Genomic DNA, 19,737 nt, shown 5'->3' on the forward strand with positions numbered 1-19,737 from the left:
CCAGGGGATGGGGATGCGGGTGGAGACGCGTTCTGGGTTTGTGGGTGAGATGTTGGGACCTGGGAATATATTGGGGAGGGGGAATAAAGCCAGGGATCTTGGGTGGGGGGTGGTGTTTTCCTGTTTCAAGTTTTAGGAGAGCTAGTTGAACCTTTTATCGTCTCCTTTTTCAACACAGTGTTTTTAGTACCTTAATAAGTAAAAAAAAATGGAGCTGGAAGAATTGCAGGTGTGGAGGGGAAATGAAAGCGTTGGTGCTGAGACTCTGGTGCCTGCAGCTCTCGGGCAGGTTGTGCTCTGCCGTGGGGCTCCGCGTGCCAGGGGGTGCTCTCCTCTGTGGGTCTCCAGCTGCCCGAGCAGTGTTTGCCCTTCTCTTCCTTTTTTTCTTTTTAACATATTTCGCTACGTTTTGCTTTAGTTTAATTTTCATAACTTTAATTTATGCTTTTTTTTTTTTTATGTTTCTTTCAGTTAATCACACACAGACTTTCAGGCCAAGAGTGGACTTGGTGCTTTCATGTGTTAAGTTGCTTGAGTTTCCCACCCTGTGACCCTTCTCATAACATTGTGTGAGTGGACCAAAGTGAAAGAGAAAATGAGCATCTTCGGTGGTTGCGGTGTAACGACTCGCTGTTATCTGTACAGAATTTATCAGGAGGTTTTAAGGAAGTAACCTTACCATGTACATTTTGTTAAACAAAGTCAACTAATCCCTAAAGTAAGATGTTCTAAACCCAGTGATTGAGCAGCTGTGTATAAAGTGACCATAACTGTTTGTCTGAACTCATCCACCAGCTAAATACTCGCTTTCTAGATTTATTTTCTTTTTAATTGGCTAAGGTGGCTGCTTGAGGCTCATCTGTCTTCCTCTGTACATGCACAAGTGTGAGGAGTGGTATGAAGAAAGCTGAAACGTTTATTTTTCTAACAAAATTCTTGATTTGAATAAGTTTTTAGAATGGGTAGAAAAACACAGTACTTTCTGCCTGGGGAATCTTAGTCAGAGTAACCCTTATTCCAGTGATTATATATTTTAATCCTGAATTACTCTAAACACTTTCTACATCATTTATAATATATATATATATATATATATATATAAAAAAAGAGAGAGAGAGTGGTTAATAAAATTCATGGGACAATGTTTTGAATTTTCTTTACTGCTAAAGTAGAACACTTATATAGAAAGATTTTTTCATAAGAGTTTGTTGTATAATATGGAACTACAGGATTTGTGTAACTTTTCAGTTGTCATTTACCAATGTATTTTACTGTTGTGGAAAAACTATTTAAGCGGTCATCTTTACTTTTACTCTAACCTTAAACTTATTGTGTGCCTAATAAGGAGAATCCCTGCTCTCGAGCTATGCACTGTATTTATGCTGTTGGGCTCTATTCCTCTTAGCAGGTGCTTCCTTTAACACTCCTCATGCTTAGAAATCGTGGCCTTGTTTTCCTGAGCGACTGACCTTGGAGGAATAATTAGGATCAATATTATTTTTTTCCATTCAAACCATTTTGTGATAAGGCAGGACGATAACTAAATAGAAACTAAAGAGCTATGTTGTCATGGAAAAATAGTTGGACCCAATTCCATCCATCCATCAGATAACAAGCTAGATGAAAGCAAATATTTTATATTAACCCCCACATAGTGTCTTTGGAGTTTATAAAAACACTGGCTGGCTAAGTGTTAGTTGTGAGTGTGTGCATTTTTATTTAGTTATTAATGTTACAGGATTTCTCTGATAGTTTTTTTTTTTTTCTTAAAGATTTGTCTTTAAGCTGTCAGCAAATTCCTTACTTGACTTGCAGGTGGCGGTGCACGGCCTGGCATCCGAGCCCTACGGCTCTGTGCGAGGGTAGCATTTTGCAGGACTTGAAAATGAGGTTCTTTAACTTGCATATCCTATTAAAGCAGCTTTTTTTTTTTCCCTCTTTCTTTCTAAATACATTCTCAGGTGTTAAACTGTTTTCTTATGGCCATTGGCCTTTTCTCTGGATATACTGCAAGTCATGTCAGTGTTACTTGGTGCACGTAAGAACCTCACGAAGAGCCCACAGGTACCTTTTGGAACAGGCCGTTTTTCGAAGACTAAAAATTATGTGCACTTGTTAGGAGTCTGCTGAAAGCCGGACACGTAATTTTTAAGGCTGTGCCTCCAGGTTAGGTGTATTTTAAAAAGTAACTGTCAAATGTTAGGAGGGTTAATGTGTTTTTCTCAGAGAACCGTACGAGGAACCCAACCTCCTGTTACATGCAAGAAGACAATTGCGGCTCACTACTGACTCCAGTCCAGACATGTAGCAAATTAGCGGCAGGATTTTCATTTCTGCTAATGAGAGAAACTCTGGTGCACTAATTGCACAAGTAAGCAGCGCTATTTGGTTTGTTGTTGTGCTTCTTGAGGCCAGTGCTACGAAAGCTGGGATGAAACAGTAACTGGTGGTACGGGGTATGCAAAGAGCTGCCTCGCCATCGCTTTTCCAGTCGATAGCTTTCTCCCGATCTCGTGCTGCTGCCAGCAAGATCCATGCACGTCACTTCCATCTGCCCTGGCTCGTCAGAGATCAATTCTTTTTTCCTAGAATAACAGGTAGTTACAAATAATGATAACAATGGAAGAGTAAAAACCTTCAAATCCGTGGGCATTGTGGAGAAATTTCCAGCTTTTTCTGATGAAGACATTCAGAATGTATGTAACAATATTTTAATATGATGATTATTATATATACAACGACTTTATGTTGTGACAAAGATACCTTTTCCTTGTAGTTACTTGTTCCTTAGAGCAGTTGACATCATAATCGCCCCGATGGGACTCAGTCTTTTTTTTTTTTTTTTTTTTTTTCTCTCTCGTACTGATTTTTCCTTTTGGCTGCGACAAGGTTTAAGTATGTGTTCTATAGGGTAGCTCTGTATCTTACTTTTATTTAACAAGTTACAAGTGCATGGTGATGCTAATCTCGCTCCAGTCCGAAGATTTACATCTCATAGGCTAGAAGTGAAAGAAAAACCCTTCAGAAATGACTGAAGCTGTTCAGTTACGTGTCTTTCCACTGTTTATACATTTATCTGTAAAAGGTTGGTATTAATGGGAAAAAGTATCCATTTTTTTTAATCATTTAAACATTTACCATCATGTATGTTGTCTACTTTCTAATTTAAAATGTGTTTTGCGGGGCTCTAAGCTCCGTGGGCTTCGCATCTGGCTGTGGTGGGTGCCCCGGGGGTGGAGATGGGGTGGTTCGGAGCAGGTGGAGGTGACTTGGGGACCTGCCCGGGGGGCAGCAGCCCCTTGGACGCGCTGTGTCCGTTCACTTCGTCATTCCAAATGTGTTGGGGTTTTTTGTTTGGTGTTTTTTTGGGTTTTTTTTTTGACTTTCAGTTCTTTCCACTCACTTTGTACTTTTTTTCTTTTATTAAATCTCACATGTATTTTGAGTTTTTGTGGTGTCGTTTATTTAGCGGTGGATTTCCTGTCTTACCTAGTGCCTCTCTGTTGAAATAATGGCTTGTGATGATTGAAAGCTTACCAGTCACAGGATGTCTTATGACTATTGGGAATGTTCAAAAATAAAATTAGCTAATTAATTAACAACTAGCTAATCGTACAGTATGCCAAGAAGCACCTCATCTGTAATCTGGGGAGAAATTCTAAGGTATTAATTCAACTGCCATCCCTATTTGGGCAAAAGTTGCCTTTAAGCTTGTTTGTACTTCCCCTTTGGGATCTGGTGACTGAGCGGGTGGATTTACCAGCAGTTTCGCTGTTGTAATGATGCCCAAAGAGGTGATTTAAGGGTAGGATGGGAAGGGAGCAGAGATGCAGGGTGCTAGTTTCCGAAGGGTACTTCCAAAGCTCTATGCTTTTTCTGGAGAAGCACATCATACACTTAGATCAAGGCCAAAAAAAGAGCAGAGCTTTAATTTGGGGTTCTCTTTTCAGAGCTGCTGGAGCTCTCCCTGAAGGCCTGTTCTTGGTGTCTGTTCCGTGGGCCATCGCTACGTGTCACGTTATGTTCAGTTATCTTTGGGTGTCTGTGTCTCTTGGGTTTATTTTGGTATTGGACTGAGATCAACGCTGCATTTCAGGCAAAACCACCGAGTGGAGTTTGATGCCGGTGTTTGCTGAAGTGGAACTTCTCATGAGAGCTGCTCCTGCAGCCCCAGTTTCAAGAACAAAACCAAGTTGATGATACTGGCTGCTTCTGAAATCTTCTTAGAAACATGCAGTGGGACTGTGCTGTTGCTGCAGGAGTTGGCTTGTGTGCCACAACTCTGCTTTTTGTATATAATACACAGCTTGCGTAAAAGGCAGAGGGTGGTTCCCGTCATCTTCTGTGCAACCTCTTTGCATCCCACCTTCCTCCAAGGCTGGGAGGGTTGTCCCCTGCGGTACCGTGCTGTGCGGACGCTGTACGTCCCCCTGCAGAGCGCTGCCGGGGGCAGTGGCTGGAACTGGGGTGACGTTGCCTGTAGTGGTCACCGACAAAGTGCAGGAGAAAGTCTGCATCTGCACTGGGTTAGAGGTGTCGCTTAAGCCCATTAAATTTTTAGGATAAGCCTATCCTAAGGAAGGATAAGCCTTAGTGGGGACTTCACAGCTGATACCAAGTGGTTTGTATGAAATGTTTTACAACTTTCCCATCCCAATACTTTTTAAAGCCAAATTAGGAAGCCACAGAAGACAAAGTGCATTCAGGTACATGCGAATGGGGAAACTAAGGTGGCAGAGTGGCTGGTCATCTTAAAGGTGGGGCCACCAGCTGATTCAGGATGATATACACTGGGAATTTTTCCACAGGAGTGGAAAAATTCAAATATCATGATATGATATTATGATATCAAATATCACTGATATTTGTACAAAGCTCCTAGAGATGCTTGCAAGCGCACGGGAAGTGCAGAGGGTTGTTACAGAGGCAGTTGAGCGCTGAGGTAGATGCTCTCCGTGTGCTGCAGTTCCAGAGATGAAGCCCGGTGACGCAGGCCCTAGGACGTGTTGGTGCTTTCCGTTCAGGAGACAACCCAAACCCAGCCTCGTCTCCTTGTCCGAGGCTGCTCCATGGGGAGACCCACGCGGCTGAGAGGGACGTGGCCGGCCAGGCGAGGACAGGGCAAAGGCCTGGCTCGGGCTGCCCGTCATGGTCGGCGGCGCCTATGGTCTTGGCGGGGCTGGAGGCGCTCCCCACATCACCCCATCCCGCATCTCCATAGCACAGGACTTCTCGGGTTTTCCCAGTCAGCGCTCTTGCCTCATTCAAGTTTTACATCAGTCCTCTGATGACCAGTTCCAAACCAGGTCTTGGCAGCCGTGAGAGTGTCTCCAGGCTGCAGTGGTTCAGATTGGCATGTCCGTACCCAGCCCCGCGTGCTGCCAGGCGGCACGTGTTAGGTTTGTACTTCGACCTCTCATGCTGTCTTTATGTAATGTAAATAACTGAAACTTAAACACTGATTCTCTTTTGTTCTTTCTGTAGCTTTTTTAGTCTTCCCAGTGCGTGCTCCATAACATCAGGAAGACATGTTAATTAGAAGATTTATTAAGGCCAAAACATCTCATGCAGAAGAAATTAATTGGTGCTTTCACCTTTAAGCTTGCAATATATTGCACAGAAGAGATTAAATAGCAAGGACTAAGATGCACCGTATCTTTTGATTGGGAAAAGTTTGCTTGATCAGGTTTCTTGATAAGGTTGAAATCTAAGATACTTGCCAAAAGATAAATTGCTAATTAAGGCTGCTGCATGGCTTGCACTAAACCAAAGCGCTAATCTCCGGGCGAGAGCCCGTGCAAAGCAGTTTGCACTGACGGGATTTCGGGGAGAGCAGGGACTCAGCCGGGTTAGCGCCAGGCGAGTTTTCACTTGCTGCTTGTGCTGCTGCTGGAAGGGGGTTTCCGCGTGTCCTCTCCTCCGTCTGGCTTTGGGGTGTAACTGGAGAAGCTCCTAACGTCCCTAATTCCGCTGGATTCTCACGTTTCTTAGCAATAACTCTTCCAGGCAGCTTTTTTTTCCCCATAGACTTACGGGTTTTGTAACCAAAATCCCCCAACCCTCGTTTGTTCAGTTGTCGCAGGGCTGCAGAGAGGTGTCTCACCGCTTACCCCTCCGCCCCGAGCTCCCTGCCCACCTCCCCGCTGGCTGCCTGGGGTCGGTTCCGCTGCCTGGCCCGTCCCCGCGCCGCCACATCTCCCGCGCTGTGGTGGGGTGAAGGGAACCATTCTGAAGGACAACTAAATGTTACATGTTAATGGAGGGGAAGCGGTTTAAATCTGGAGACTCAACGTTCCTGGTCATGGGTTCTGTGTTTGTGACTGACTTCCCCTTACACAAATACTTGTTTAAAAAAAAAAAAAAAGAAAAGGGGAAAGAAAAAAAGTGTGCTGTCTGTGCCCCTGTCTAACTTCACACGGGAACAGGGAGAGGCCCCGGTTGATCTTTGTTTTAAAACAACCTTGTAAATGAATCTCAGGAATGACCTGCTTGTACCAAAGCTGGGTTTAATAAAAACAAAGCTGACTTGTTTAACAAACATCTGTTAAAACCACCTTTTGTGTGTTAGTTATGTTCACTGGAACCACAGAGTGCTGTGTCCAAATTCACAACCCTCGCTGTTATTCCAGTTTCTCTCTGTTAACCCCCTTACCCTGTGTGTCTGTGTTTAGTGTGATGTCCCCTGTGTGTCCCTATACATTTGGGGGGGCTGCTGCCAGCAGACCCCCCTCCCCTTCCCCAAGCGGCTGTTTGCCCCCGGGTGCCCTGACACGGTGCTGGGGGCGTAGGGCCAGCAGAAGACCAGCCCTCGGGCAGAGGTTTGGAGGACGCTCGCCCCCCGCACCCCCGCCTTGTGTGGGGTGACCGGGGTGGGACACAGTCTGGCTGTGAGCAGCGGGGTGGGTGACAGGAGCCCAGGGGGGTTCCCGCTGAGCAGGCTGGGTCTCCATCACCACCCAGGAGTTCATTGAGACCGAGAGGATGGTGTAGAGGCACTGGCTGCCGCAGGCACTGAGCTCCCGTCCCCGGGGTGCGTTGTACCTAACAGTCACCGAAACCTCTGGATGCCATTGGCATAAATTAGAATTTGGGAATAAGTCTTGGTGAGTAACAGGTATGTGGTCTGAAAATAACCAAACTGGGCACATGGGGAAGTTCTGGAAACTCCTGCCGCTTGCAGGCAGGAGGCACTAAGCCCCCTGACAAGGGTGTCCACGCCACACGGCTCGTCCCTGCCTGTCCCCGCTGCTGCAGCCCGCGGGGCCGAGGCATCATGGCCATCAGTGGGACCAAGTGAGAAGCAGCCGGGGTCTGACCAGGCTGTCTCTCGGGGGTTCAGGGCTGGAAGTCCACCTCTGGTGGCTCTGTCTGCCTGCGTGTCTGTTGTGCCTGCGCCAAGCAGGAGGAGAGCTGGGGCAGGCGGTGTCCATCGGGCTGAGCTGGGCAATGAGACGCCCTTTGCTGCTGCTTTGATGGCCGTTTGAAACTTGCCTCTGTTCTCTCTTGAGGCAAATTCCCTTGGCAAAACTTTAATCCACTTTGGAGCTATTGTCAAGTTAGATTCCCACCCAGACAGGTGAATTGGGTCTCCCTCCCCCCAGATTGCTCAGGAGATTTGATTAAGTTCTCTTTGCCATGACCATAGTTTGGTCACCGGTGGGATTCAAGTTGCACGCCTTGCCGAGGAAGAGCGAGGGGGAGCTGCTGAGAACGGCTGGGAGTTAATGCATCACTCGATCCAAGTGCACTTTTCCGCATTCTTAAAGAATTGAACTGTAAGTACTCGTCAAATTGAATTTAAAACACTAAAGACAATTAGGAAACAAATCCCAAACAACCACATAGAGGCAACCCCACAAAGGAGATATAAAGGCTTTATACGTGTCTGAAAGCACTTGGTACCGGTGATGTGCCGCGGTGGGCTGCTCTGGAGGGGCTTCCTGTGCCCCCGGTGCTGGTTGCTGTGAATCGCTTCTCTGCGTTTCTTTGATGTATCAACGAATTTTGTCAGAAACCTGTAATACGGTAAAATGACGATTGAGTATTACTCTTCCCTCTGCTGTTTTCTTCTATCTTGATCAATTCTCTGACCACAGAAGTTTCTTTATTTGTGCAACTGTGTAAATGAACTCTTCTTCTAGGTCATCGCACGCCCACCGTAAGTAGCAGTGCTGAGTCAGGTTTATTATCTGAAACGCGGTGGTGAACGTGGGTCCGCAGTGAGGCAGCTTCATCCTTCCTCGTAATGGTTCTCATTAATTTATCTGTGACACGTTTCCTTTTGGTGGTGGTTTATGAATCGGAGATGCGGTGGTAACTGGAGATAACTCTAAATTGCTTTGCTGTTTCTGAGGATGATTTAATGTTTGGTTTATGTCTTGGTTCTGATTCAGCATCTGAGCAGCAGTGGTGTCTGCCAGGAAACTTCTTGAAGGACGAAACAATTCCATGGGTACTTAGCGTAGGGGATTTCGGATGTAACTGCAGCTTTGTTTACAGGGTGGCGTTAACTTCAGGCATCTGGAAATCTGTCCTGAAGTAAGGCAGCAGCAGAGGGAGGCTGGGCTGGAGAGAGACGGGTGCCTCGGGGTCTGGGTTGGAGAGAGACGGGTGCCTCGGGGTCTGGGCTGGAGAAAGATGGGTGCCTCGGGTCTGGGCTGGAGAGGTGCCTCACCTGGGCTGAGCCTCTACTGGAGATGGGCTCCTGCTATTGCTGACATGAATCTCCCCTCACTTCTCTGCCGAGGGCCGGGGAGTTGCGCTGGGCTTGTGCCCAGAGACGGGGAGGAAGCAGCCGTCCTTACCAGGTCAAGATGGGGCACCCTAAGAACTCTTTGAAATACTCTGTAAATGTTCTCTGGACTTTTACAGGGACTGAATCTTCCCCAAAACAGCAATCCTTACAAAATTAGCCCTAAATATGTCTAATCTGTGCCAGCACTTGCTGTGCCGGCTGATCCTGGCTTGTTCCTGCCAGTAACTGGTGTGTAGCAAAACGGTTATGGGACCCCCAGGGGTGAGTTTAGCTGCAGGTGTCTGCAGCGTGCAGGCTGTGCGCCGTCCAGGCAGGCGCAGAAGTGGGATATTCATCACCTGTGAAACTCAGCTGGGCAAAATGCTTGCTCCTGTTACTGCTGTGACCCGGGCGTGTGGTGTGTTGGTCTTGTTACTGGTACCTGTCCAGGCAGAGAGGGGAAAGATGTTACCAGCCTAAGACTCTGTTCTGCCAGTCCGAAGGGAATTTGTGCAGCTCTTGCTGTCAAAAATGCTTTTTCCATGACAAGAATGATCCCTTTGCAACAGCAGCTTTGCAGCTTGTTCTTTAGGGCAGGAAGCTCCACTCTTGACGATGACGGGAACGCAAAGGTAAGCGGCACTTCTAGGCTGCTGAGACCAAGCCACAAGCGTTAGCTCCTTTATGGTATCTCCGGCACGGGAATGGGTGTGCAGGAAGGACCTGTGCTGCCAGAGAAGCAGCAGCATGTCCCGGGAGAGCAGCCAGGCTCCAGATTTACTGTTCCCATCCCAGTATGGCACCTCGCACCCTGACTGGGAACACAGGACTCTGGTGGGCCTTTCAGCACTGACTTCATCTTCTAGAATGAACCCCCTGTTAACGTATCCTTTTGAGTGTTGATCATACAGATGTGCAGAGGTTTGGAAAAGCGGGTTTGTTCATGGCTTGTAATGTGTCATCCAGTTTATGGGCAAGAAACCATGTTATGTAGGCTCAAAGCTGGGGGGAGAAACATCACATGTGGTTGTTGTGGTATAAAGTTACAGTATGTTAATTACTGCGTGTGGATTGTTTCTGCTAGCACTTCCACTGGTTAACGCAGCTGGTGGTGGTGCTTGAGACAGGGCAAAGGGATGGGAGGAAAGCAGCACCAGACACACACCCCAGGATGACCTTTGTGGGCTTTTGGCTGGACTCTTCAAGCAGCACACCAAGAACGTGCAGACCAAACTTGTATTTTGTGTAATGAAAACTACAAAAGACAACTTGCCTCCTTCAAAAAATCAGGCAGTCAAGTCACAGCTTGTGATAGAAAAGGAAGGTGCTGCACTGGGGGGAGAGGAGAGCCCTATTACACAATCAAAACCCCTGTGGTCCATAGGCAGGATGAACAAATATGCTGCCGCCTGTCCGCCGGCTGCGCAGGTACCTGTGGAACCTCGTCTGGTCTAAAACTGGGCGCTGATTCCTGGTCCTGTGGCATCCCCGTGCCAGGGCAGAGCTGCCCTGGCAGCACAGCAGTCACAGGTTGTGTTGGCTTTGCCTGGCCTGGTGGGATCTCCTTCAGCGCTGGTTCAAGTCACATCTGCTCACACGTGGCATCTGCAATGAGTCTCTACTACTAAATGTTTCTTTCTGGAACACTTGGCACCACTTTCTTTGCGGTTTAAAAAGAAAAGCATGGCTTTTTCCCTGCACACACACAAAGCTCGCTCTGTTCTCGGTGCCAGTTCTGGCAAACATAATACTTTAGGAAGCGTTATCTGTCAGGGGAGCTGCGCGGGACATCAGTCCTGCTCAGCCCGGTGTTCGGGAATTCCTCTCCTACAAGGTAAGATGATGAGCAAGGGGAGGAAGGCCAGAAACTTTATTCCTGCGCTAATGAGTGCTGCTGTAATGCAGCGTGAGGGTCTCCTTGCTCCTGTCTCATCCCTGTCCCATATTTATTTATCCTGTGTCATTAGGTGAGACACCTGCTCAGCATTTAGCCTGTGCCGGTCCCTATGAAACCCTTTCCTGCTCTGTGACAGGACTGGCAGGTGTGGTGGTGTTATTCATCCAGTACTGTCTGGATTGCACCTTCACACCAGGATAACAATCACCTGAAAATGCTGGCCCTATTGTTTAAAACAAGAACAGCAACATAAAAACCTAAAGAAAACACTTATCTTAAAAGAATGTGTAAGGCTGATTTTAAGAAGTGCAGTAGAGGTTTAAACTGACCTTTGTAACTTATAAAAATGCTTTGCTATGGAGATTAGCAGTTAATAAAATCTAACGTGGTGGTGGGGAATTAATTAAAGGCATTTTGTATTGTCTAGTCTGGTAAAACAGAATAAATTCAAAAACCCCTGAATGGCACGTGCTGGTTGGGGTGAGGGCCCAAGGCAACAGTGATTGTGGACAAGAAGCGATTTCCCACGGCTGTAGGAGCTGGGATTGGGTCTGTAATGGTGTAAGCAGGAAGGGGCACAGACCTCAGACCTCTGGGATTCCAGAGTAAGGCCCTAAGAAAAACTGCAGGGTTTGGTTCTCAGTCTTCTCACTGTGAATCCAAACCTTGGTTCCACCTGAGGACTGCTCTTACCGAGCCAGCAGCGGGAGCTCCCCCTTCCTCGGAAGCAGCTCTTCTCCACTCTCCCATGGGGCAAGTCAATTAGCTCTAATTAGAGAGCAATGGACTGAGCTGGATGAAAGGCTCAGTCTGTCGCCCTTCATCACAAATAAAGTTAACGCATTAAGTAAATTCTGAGGTGTTTGGTTCTCCCTGGTGCCGTTCATAGCCTCCTGCGTTGGACGGCTGCCAGCACATTAACTCTTGAGCCACACGCTCTTGGCAGTGGATGATTTCAGTGCTGTTTGTTAACCCCTAAGGAAAGATGCAGGGTTTTTGTAAGTTGATGATAAATTACTCTCTCTTCTGGCCACTGCTCCTGTATCTCTGTAATTAGAGGGAGGGCAGGGACAGGCTGCACTGGATGCCTCCATAGATGCATATCGGCAATATGTGTGTTGGCCTTGGTGCAAAACGCTTAAGCAGGAGCTCCTGAACTCCACAAAAAAGGTGGGCAAGCACTCCCTTTTCTCAGGAGGGGACAACAGTCCAGAGGGACGGCAGGAGGCTGGGTTATTCCACACAAATTCAAGACCACAAAATGGGTCGAGGGTAAGCTGCCAGCCTGGGTGTTCGGCCTGCCAGGTATGCTCTCTTAAAAGGTGTGTGTTTTATGAAACCAGAGAAAAGCTTTAAAAAAACCAAACCAACCAACCAACAGAGCTTGCCTTTAATGTGTGTCATCAGAAGCCAAATTGACTGTATTTTAAGAGCAATGTAACTGTACTTGGAAGTTTTTGTAGTGTTCAGTGGGAGGCTGGGGACAGTGGGCAGGTTTTTAGGTGCTCCCGGACGCTCCACTGGGAGAGAATCTCGCCTTGCGCAGCAGGCAGGGGCTACCTGCGGCCGAGCAAGGGGGAAACCTGCCTTCCCTGCCAAAGGCAAGGCCCTCTCCCCGATCCCAGCCCTTAACTGCAGTTTTATTCCCTTTTGTTGGCACTAGCAAGGTCTGCAGCAAAGGCAGAACATGGACACGCGCTTCTCAGGCGGCTGCTGAAGTGCAATGTTGGTTGGAAATACACGCGCGCTGTATTAATTTATCGGTGTTCCGGCCTCAAGATTTGTGACCAAAGGCCATTTTGATTCCTACCTGTGCTTTTTTTAGCAGATCAGTAATAACAGGAAACCATTCAGGAGTCAGCCTCTCCAGCTCCAAGGTGATGATCACCAAAACCAGTGTGGAGCCCTTAAACTGCACTAGTTGGTGGCACGCCATACAGTGCTGTAGCTGTTTGGTCAAGAACGCGACATGGCGGGAAGGATTCCTCTGAGGCAGCCCATGTAGTAGATGGGGCCCGTTGGACATCACCATGGCATGGAACTGGAGAGAAGATAAAGTATATATATATTTAAAAAAAAAAAAAAAAGCAGAGGTCAGTGAACTTTGTATGTTTTCATATGTTATCAACCAGAAATAGAGACTAATTTCATCTCGTATCAGGAAAACTAAAGGATTCCCGCTCCCTTTTCTTTTTTTTTTTTTTTTTTTTTTTTGTGTTCTGTGTTTGTACTTGCCAACCACTGAACTGGTTTTTTTGAGCTTATAATGAATGTACAAGGTCTGTGTTTCCTAACAATTTCTGAAGTTTCTACGTTGTCCAGATTGCTATCCAGGAGATTCAGTTCAGGCCAGCAGATACGAGTAGAGTAAAACCAATAATAATGACTGCGCTCTGAATTTGCTGAGGAAACAAGCACCTAAGAGAAGCAGTTTTCACAATCAGCAGCCTAAGGTGGCTTAATATTTGCACATAACTTTAAAAAAGGGATCCAGGACGTGTTCGTATCACATGATTTTTGCCTTACTAGCACATGATCGTTTCTTGAAGACAAAGTTTAATTGTTTCTATCAAATGTTTAGTAACTGCAGCGTGAACCAAGTGCCAGATTGGGGTAGTCTCATTGCCTAAAACAAGGGGGAATAATTAGTGGGATGAAAAGTAAAATGGTTTAAGAAAAAACCTGTGTGTGAAATGTAGCAAAACTCTGACAGCTTTCTATGTACAGTATTACTAGAATGGAAATAGTTAGAAATATTTTTGCAGTGTGTATTTAAAAAAATAAAAATGGCGTATAGTTGTGCATTATGAGAATCTTTTTAACGTCTGTTTTAGTTGTCCTTTAAAGATGAAAGTAATTTTTTTGAGAAAAATGAAAGGTTTTAAATATTAGAAAATTTTAAAAATAAATTTAAAAAAAAATCACTGTAACATTCTTTGAAAGACTTGCAGATCGCTAAGAACAGGTAGTTTGCAAAGCATCTTGGGGAAGGATGTGTGGGGGTGTGTGTGTGTGCATCTGTGTTTTCTAGTCTTATTTGATAATGAGCTGTTTCTTTAAAGAAAAAAAATCAGCAAAACTTAGTGCTTACAATGTTTAAGAAATCCATTGGTGTTGCTGTGTAAAAATCCCAGTGAAGCTTATCTAGTGTAATTCTTTCCATTCTCAAGATCTCAGCTGGAGAGCGTTTACAGCCACTCTGCACTGCGAGCATCTTCACCGATGGTATTACCTGTAAAAAAAAAAAATAAAAAAAATAAAGAAGCCAACATCCTGCACTGTGTCGTGTGTGTTTCTCTGCATTGCGAGGGGATCTGACAAGTTTATACACATCCCAAAGTGGTGAGCGGAATGCTGGTTCAGGAGGCCGCTTTCCTGGATAACTCCCATCCTAAATGGAGACTGACGGGCGCTCGCCACAGGGCAGCTGGCTACGAAGCCAGCCCGCGGCAGGAATGATGCTGTTCACCTCCCCAGCACCGTGAAGCTCCTCAACGCTGCATCAGTGACACGCGTTGCCCGCTGCCAGTCTCATGAGTTTTGCTCCTCTGCCAAGGAGGCGGCTTCCTATCGGTCTGTTTTATGGGGCCTTCTGTGGTCGTCTTGTTTCCTGCGGTCATGGACTCAACTTCTCATTTTTAGCTGAGGGGAAAAGAAGAATAAGCTCCGTGTGATGCATCCTAAGAACGGCGATGAAGAGCACTGCACCGCAGCAGGGGGTGTTCGACGAGACCTGCGTGTCAGACCCCACCTCCTCGGTTTCCTGTTCTGTTTCAGAACAGAATGAAGGCAAGTGGAGAAATGCAATCTGAAATACTTTTGGCTCATGTTTGTGGGTGTCTGAAGGAGTCTATCAGTGGTTGCTGATTTTACATGCTCACCTTGAGGTGCAGAACTGAGTCGTTTCCTCACCAGGTTCAGAAACCAGTTTTGACTCTAAGCAAACTCTTCTACTTTAAGCTTCCTCTGAAGAACCTCTGTCTGTCTTGCCTACCTTACTCTCCCAGGACCTGTAACAAGGGACTACGGCACTCTGACGTTGTGCGCACAAAACTCTGCCTGTGCATCTTGACTGTCCCCTGTCCCCCCCACCCCGACTAAGCTTTACTGTGAGCCAAGGATTCTGGATAGAGGAGAGACGTCTAAGGGCGGGAGGAGGGAAATGCATCCATTACATAAGCAAACACAAGTCCTTCATCCATAAAGGTCACAATTCATGTAAACAACGATGAAACAGGACTGAAAATGTTACTGTCGCCCCTTACGGACCACTCAGGGTAAACAAGTTAACCTTTCCTCATGCCCAAGTTGTTGAAAGGCTTGGAACAACTTGAGCACAAGAGGTGAATTTATTGTGTTTAAAATTAAACACAGAGACCTCATCGTCTTCATTGGTTTTTGCTGCAAGGACGAGGCAGGAAATTGCTATGCACTGAAGATATTTTAATTGGGCCTGAAGGGAGAAGAAGAAAACGCTGAGTAAGGAAGATAAGATAACAGTCTTGGGGGAAAAATAATTGTCATTCTGCGACAGATGCAGAAGTTTCAAGCTTTCATTTAAGTTACAGTTGCTTCTGAATTAGTTCAGCTGCAGAAAGATTCATTTGAAGCTGGAAATAGAGCACAGAAATCCAAAGTGAAACAAAATAAATCCTCTTGGTGCAATTTTTATTCATGTATCCCACAATTTTTAGACTATGCAATGCCACAGTATTTACAATGCAATGTTATTCCTTTTCTCAGATGAAATATTAATTAATATGCGTTTGCCAAATGGTAGTATGGATCTAATTGAGAGCTGCAAGGCGCAGTTCAACTCATAACTTTGCTGTTGCTTCAACGGCAGAAAATGTTAGCCCCGTGGTTTGGTTAAAAACAGTAGTTTCAAAACTAAAATATTAAAAGTGATAATGCAAATGTTTTCTGTTTAGCAGAGACAAGCAGATAATGAGTTCTTTGTACTTATCACAGCATTTGGACTACAACTCGCACAAACACTTTTTCCGAGGACTGTAAATCAGTAGAACCTCATCAGACACTGGAGTTCACGTACATGGATATGTGCTTAAAAACCTTCCCCAGCAAAGACCCTGTCTGCTCCCTAAATCTGCTGCCAAACATAGTACCTGCTTTGTGTATAAACTGATTACATTCCCCTTACATCCCCAATCAGTAATCTAGCCAGGAAAAAGCTGACAGAGGTTCTCTACCTTCACTGGTGCACGTAACCGGTTAAGGATGCTGGTAGCTAAGGCAAATGTTTCATCGTAAAAATGGAACCGAGAGCTTATTTCTGCAACCCAGAGAACTGCTTTCTTGTAACACGACAGAGAGGTATCTGTGCCCTGAGGGGAAGAAAAAGTTAGAATACACTTAGCGCTTTGATGATTTTGTTAACATATCTCCAAAGGAAGACTCAAATCATTCTAAGTAAGTGCTCTAATTAACATTTCAGATGTCTGGAGGCTTGAAATGGAGAAAGTTGTGGGCTGTGTCTGCAGAGCGAGGGCAAGGGTGAATTTCGGAGCAGTTTAAAGCACTCATTGGTGTTGCCCACCCAGTCAGGCTCCAGTGGGATGCTGAATGTACTGGGCTGCACTGGAGTTCTGAATGGGGAAGCAACCAGCCCTCCCCTTGCACAGCACGTGTGAGCCACCAAACCGAGCTCTTACAAATGAAGTGTTGAGTACGTTCATTATTACGTGAAGCCTTTGAGGCACCATGTGTTTCATTCCCACAGCCTCCACAGGGAGAGAGAAACTGGAGCTGGGAGCAGGTTTTGATTTACTCTTCAAGAGTTCTTTTTTAACAGCCCTTGAATTTGCTTAGCGTTTGGACAACAGAAGGCAGGTTTTTGACTCCCCCAAGGCACAATGTACTCAGTTTTTTCTTTCTGATATTTTATTTGAAGATGCATTCAGGTGAGAGGAAGGACTTTACTGTGGCTGCCGTTACAATGTCATGCGTGACCCATGGCACGTATTTGGACATTATTGCTGACCTGAAAGGGCCAAGTAGCTGCACAGAACAGACAACATTTACCACCAGTTCATTTAATATTACTCATTACATTATCCCTGTCACTATTTTGCTTTATTTGGTAGTAAAAATACTTGGTAAAAAATAGCGTTTCTACACTATTGCAAAAAAGAGACCAGGCTGGCAGGGCACTTCTGTGCATTTCTTCCATGGATCCGATGCACTTCACAGGAGCAGCTGAGCGTAACTGTCCCCATTGTGCGCAGAAGCCAGTAAGTGTTGCAGCTTCCCAAGGTGGCAGATAGACTCGCCTCAGCAGCTGGGAATGGGACTGCATTTCTGTTAGGCTTCAGTGAATTCCCTCTTCTCCCATATGAATAGATGGGACTCAAAGATGGTGTTGAGCACAATTAGCTCTAACGTAACATCTTTATGGCTTTATCATCGTCTGCTCTTTCCTGCTCCACTCGATTTCCCAAAACTACTTGAGTCAAAAAAAAAATGCAAAGCACGTGGTTTACAAGGGGCATTAATAAGATGTAAGATGGGACAAATACAGGCCCTCCTCCGCCTCCATTCCTTAAGCTTAGTCCACACGGGATGATTTTTGCATTCAGGTGGATTAGATGGCAGGACCAGAGCTGCATCTGCAGAGGCCCTTAGGCACTCCCAAAGAGGACAGGGGAGAATATCTTCAGGGTGAGATTCTGCTAAACTGACACTTTCCAAATCCTAGCCCCTCTGGCTAAGGCATTTTCCAGGAAGAAGGTGAGTCTTGAGCTCTCTGGAGGCCCAGGGCACGTGGTGGCAAGGCTTTGAGGCAGTTTCCCTGATGGGAGCTGCTGTCAAAACCAAAAGAAGAATTACAAAGCAACATCCCAGCTCCTTGTGCTGAGTTTGATTTCCTCTCGTGATGCTTTTCCAACGCTGAGAACTAAGTTGGGAGGAGCCATACGACTTGTTTGTTTGCAGACAGAGCAATCCTGTCATCGATTTTCCCCAGGGGAAGCCCATGATGAAAGCAAACATGTCAGATGGCTAAACAACAGTGCAGTCAAGCTTTTTTCCTCCCAGGCTGTGGAAAGGCTTGCTTGAGTAACCTTGGGTCAAGCAGTGTGTATTACTCCCCTTACCTTGTTTCACACATTCAGCTCTCATTTGGTGTCTCTTTAACAGCAGAAAAAAGATGTTACTAGATATAACATTTCTGCTTTTCTTTGTAGAGTGCTGGATGTGGGTTTCCTCACTGGTGATTTTAGGAAGCTCACACCATTATCTCTACAAGGCCATTAAAAACCCCAAAGTGACATGAATCCTCTGGAAACTGTTCGACTTTTCTAAAGCTGAAACTGTGTTGTGTGTGTTTCACTGAAAGCAGGACTTCGGGGTGATCTCGTGGGGAATGGCTCCACTGGATCATCAGGTCACTGGTCTCCCAGTCCAAACCGCTTGGCACTTCCCAGGTGAACATTGTCTCAGCCCACGTGGGTCTGTCTCACCTGCACAGAGATCATTGTGTCAGGCAAAGCTGTACGTTCCTGGGATCGGGATGAAGTTTTGCCACGGTGCAAAACATGGTAACCTTCAGCATAGCCCCCAGCTCCACCCCGTCCCCTTTTACTGGCATCAGTTATTGCCTCAACAAGTGCACTGCCCCATCTGGACACTTGCCATGTCCAAAATACCCTTTTGCTGCATCCACACCACCCCCAACACCTGTCAGGAGCTGTTTTCCTGCCAGACACTGGGAAGGATCCTTGATTTTGTGTTTCATGGAGCATATGCACCCCTGTCCCCTCCCAGGGCTGGGCTGCTCTGCCAGCATTTGTGTTTCACCCCACGTTTGCTTCCAACCAGGGTCTCTCCACCTCTTGCAGCCGCTCTCCTCAGCTTCACCCTTGGCTCCTTGTTCCCTTTGTTTTTCTCACGCAGCATTTTCTACTGGGGAGCCAGTTCCAATATATTATGTTAAACCTTTTCTTGTTCCTCAGCTTTGTCTGCCCACACACGACTCCCTGTTCTCTCACTAGACCTCTGGGTTATACATTTTTTGGTGCTAATTTACTCTATTAGTCTACAAATCTTTGGATACAGTACAGCTCTGAGTAATACTGTGGCAATGTATAAATAGCAAAGTGACTGTATTTGCTGAACACCTTGTCCTTAAGCTTCCTGACTCACCTGGAGACACTCAGCTGGGTGTGAGGGAATGGCCCCATCCTGTCATTACCGGCATGTTCCCAGCCCTGTGATACACCAGAGAGTGTGGTGGGGGAGATCAGAAACACTTCTGAAAGCCCCACATCAATCCTGTCCACATTCCTGCTCTCACCTACAGCCCTCTGGCAAAAATATGGCACAACTGACTTACAGCTCTCAGTTTGTTTGTGCTTGATGCTCACTGCTGGTTATTCTTGGCCTTGCTCTGGGATCGCGGGCCTCAGTGTCCAGAGCAAAGGCAGTGACTCAGGTGTGCAGGATTTGCAAACACTTGCCAGGATCTGGGTGTGCAGAAATGCCAGGGAGGGACATGAGACACTGATCAGGGGCCAGGAAAAGAAGGAGATGGATTTTCTGCCTGTGTGGAGAGCAGGCTGGGGCTGCAGCCTGGTCGGCTCTGGAGCAGCACTGCCAGAGCCCCAGAACCCTGTCAGAGCCCCCGGAGTCCTGTAAGAGTCTCTGGAGCCCCGTCAGACCCACTGGACCTCTGTCAGAGCCTCTGGAGCCCTGTCAGATCCCCTGAAGCCCTCTCAGAGCCCGAAAGCCCTGTCAGCCCCCTCAGAACCTCGTCAGATCCAGAGCCCTGTCAGACCCGCCAGAGCCTTGTCAGCCCCACGGAGGCCTGTCAGTCCCGGAGCCTCGTCAGGCCTAAACCGGCGCCCCCCCGCAGCCCTGTGCCGGAGCCCCGGGCCCACCGGGCCAGGCCTCCGCCGTCGAACCGCAGTGACACCGGCGGCGCCCCGCCCTGCGGCCCCGCCGTTCCCATGGCGACGCCCCGCCCGCCCCTCTCATTGGCTGAGGCCTTGTACCTATGGCCGCGCGGGGCAGGCCGGGCCCCTCCTTTCCTCGTCACCTATTGGCTACGCGGCCTCCGCAGCGCGCGGGGATTGGCTGAAGGCCGTGGAGG

At 46.9% G+C, this 19,737-nt stretch overlaps 2 protein-coding genes across 3 annotated transcripts in view; one reads left to right on the top strand and one right to left on the bottom strand.

Moving 5' to 3' along the window:
• The window catches only part of SEPTIN8 (septin 8), a 39,127-nt gene extending 33,437 nt beyond the window's left edge, over positions 1 to 5,690 (top strand). Inside the window, exon 10 of one of the 2 annotated variants that reach the window (XM_063349573.1) lies at positions 5,485 to 5,690. In XM_063349573.1, coding sequence (XP_063205643.1) covers positions 5,485 to 5,539 — 55 coding nt within the window. In that variant the 3' untranslated portion in view covers positions 5,540 to 5,690. Of the gene's footprint in view, positions 1 to 471; positions 3,446 to 5,484 lie in introns of those variants that run through there. The other variant, XM_063349574.1, reaches the window with a different exon arrangement.
• A 777-nt stretch (positions 5,691 to 6,467) lies between these two features.
• Positions 6,468 to 19,596, bottom strand: CCNI2 (cyclin I family member 2). Its single transcript, XM_063349451.1, has 5 exons — positions 19,526 to 19,596; positions 15,010 to 15,205; positions 13,723 to 13,863; positions 12,436 to 12,672; positions 6,468 to 11,594 (listed from the first exon to the last, which is right to left on the bottom strand). The coding sequence occupies exons 1-5, from the start codon at positions 19,594 to 19,596 to the stop codon at positions 11,475 to 11,477; spliced, it is 765 nt and encodes a 254-aa protein (XP_063205521.1). The 3' UTR covers positions 6,468 to 11,474.
• Positions 19,597 to 19,737: the final 141 nt, after the last annotated feature.

Source organism: Chroicocephalus ridibundus, chromosome 11 (assembly GCF_963924245.1).
Source record: "Chroicocephalus ridibundus chromosome 11, bChrRid1.1, whole genome shotgun sequence".
NCBI lineage: Eukaryota > Metazoa > Chordata > Aves > Charadriiformes > Laridae > Chroicocephalus > Chroicocephalus ridibundus.

What these genes read in the sequence shown, in the direction of transcription:
- CCNI2 (XM_063349451.1), bottom strand. Translation starts at nt 19,596, where the DNA reads ATGGGAACGGCGGGGCCGCAGGGCGGGGCGCCGCCGGTGTCACTGCGG. An exon ending in GACGGCGGAGGCCTGGCCCG is followed by an intron (nt 15,206 to 19,525) that starts GTGGGCCCGGGG and finishes GAACTAATTCAG; the next exon opens with AAGCAACTGTAACTTAAATG. An exon ending in TAAAAAAAGCACAGGTAGGA is followed by an intron (nt 11,595 to 12,435) that starts ATCAAAATGGCC and finishes GGGTTAACAAAC; the next exon opens with AGCACTGAAATCATCCACTG.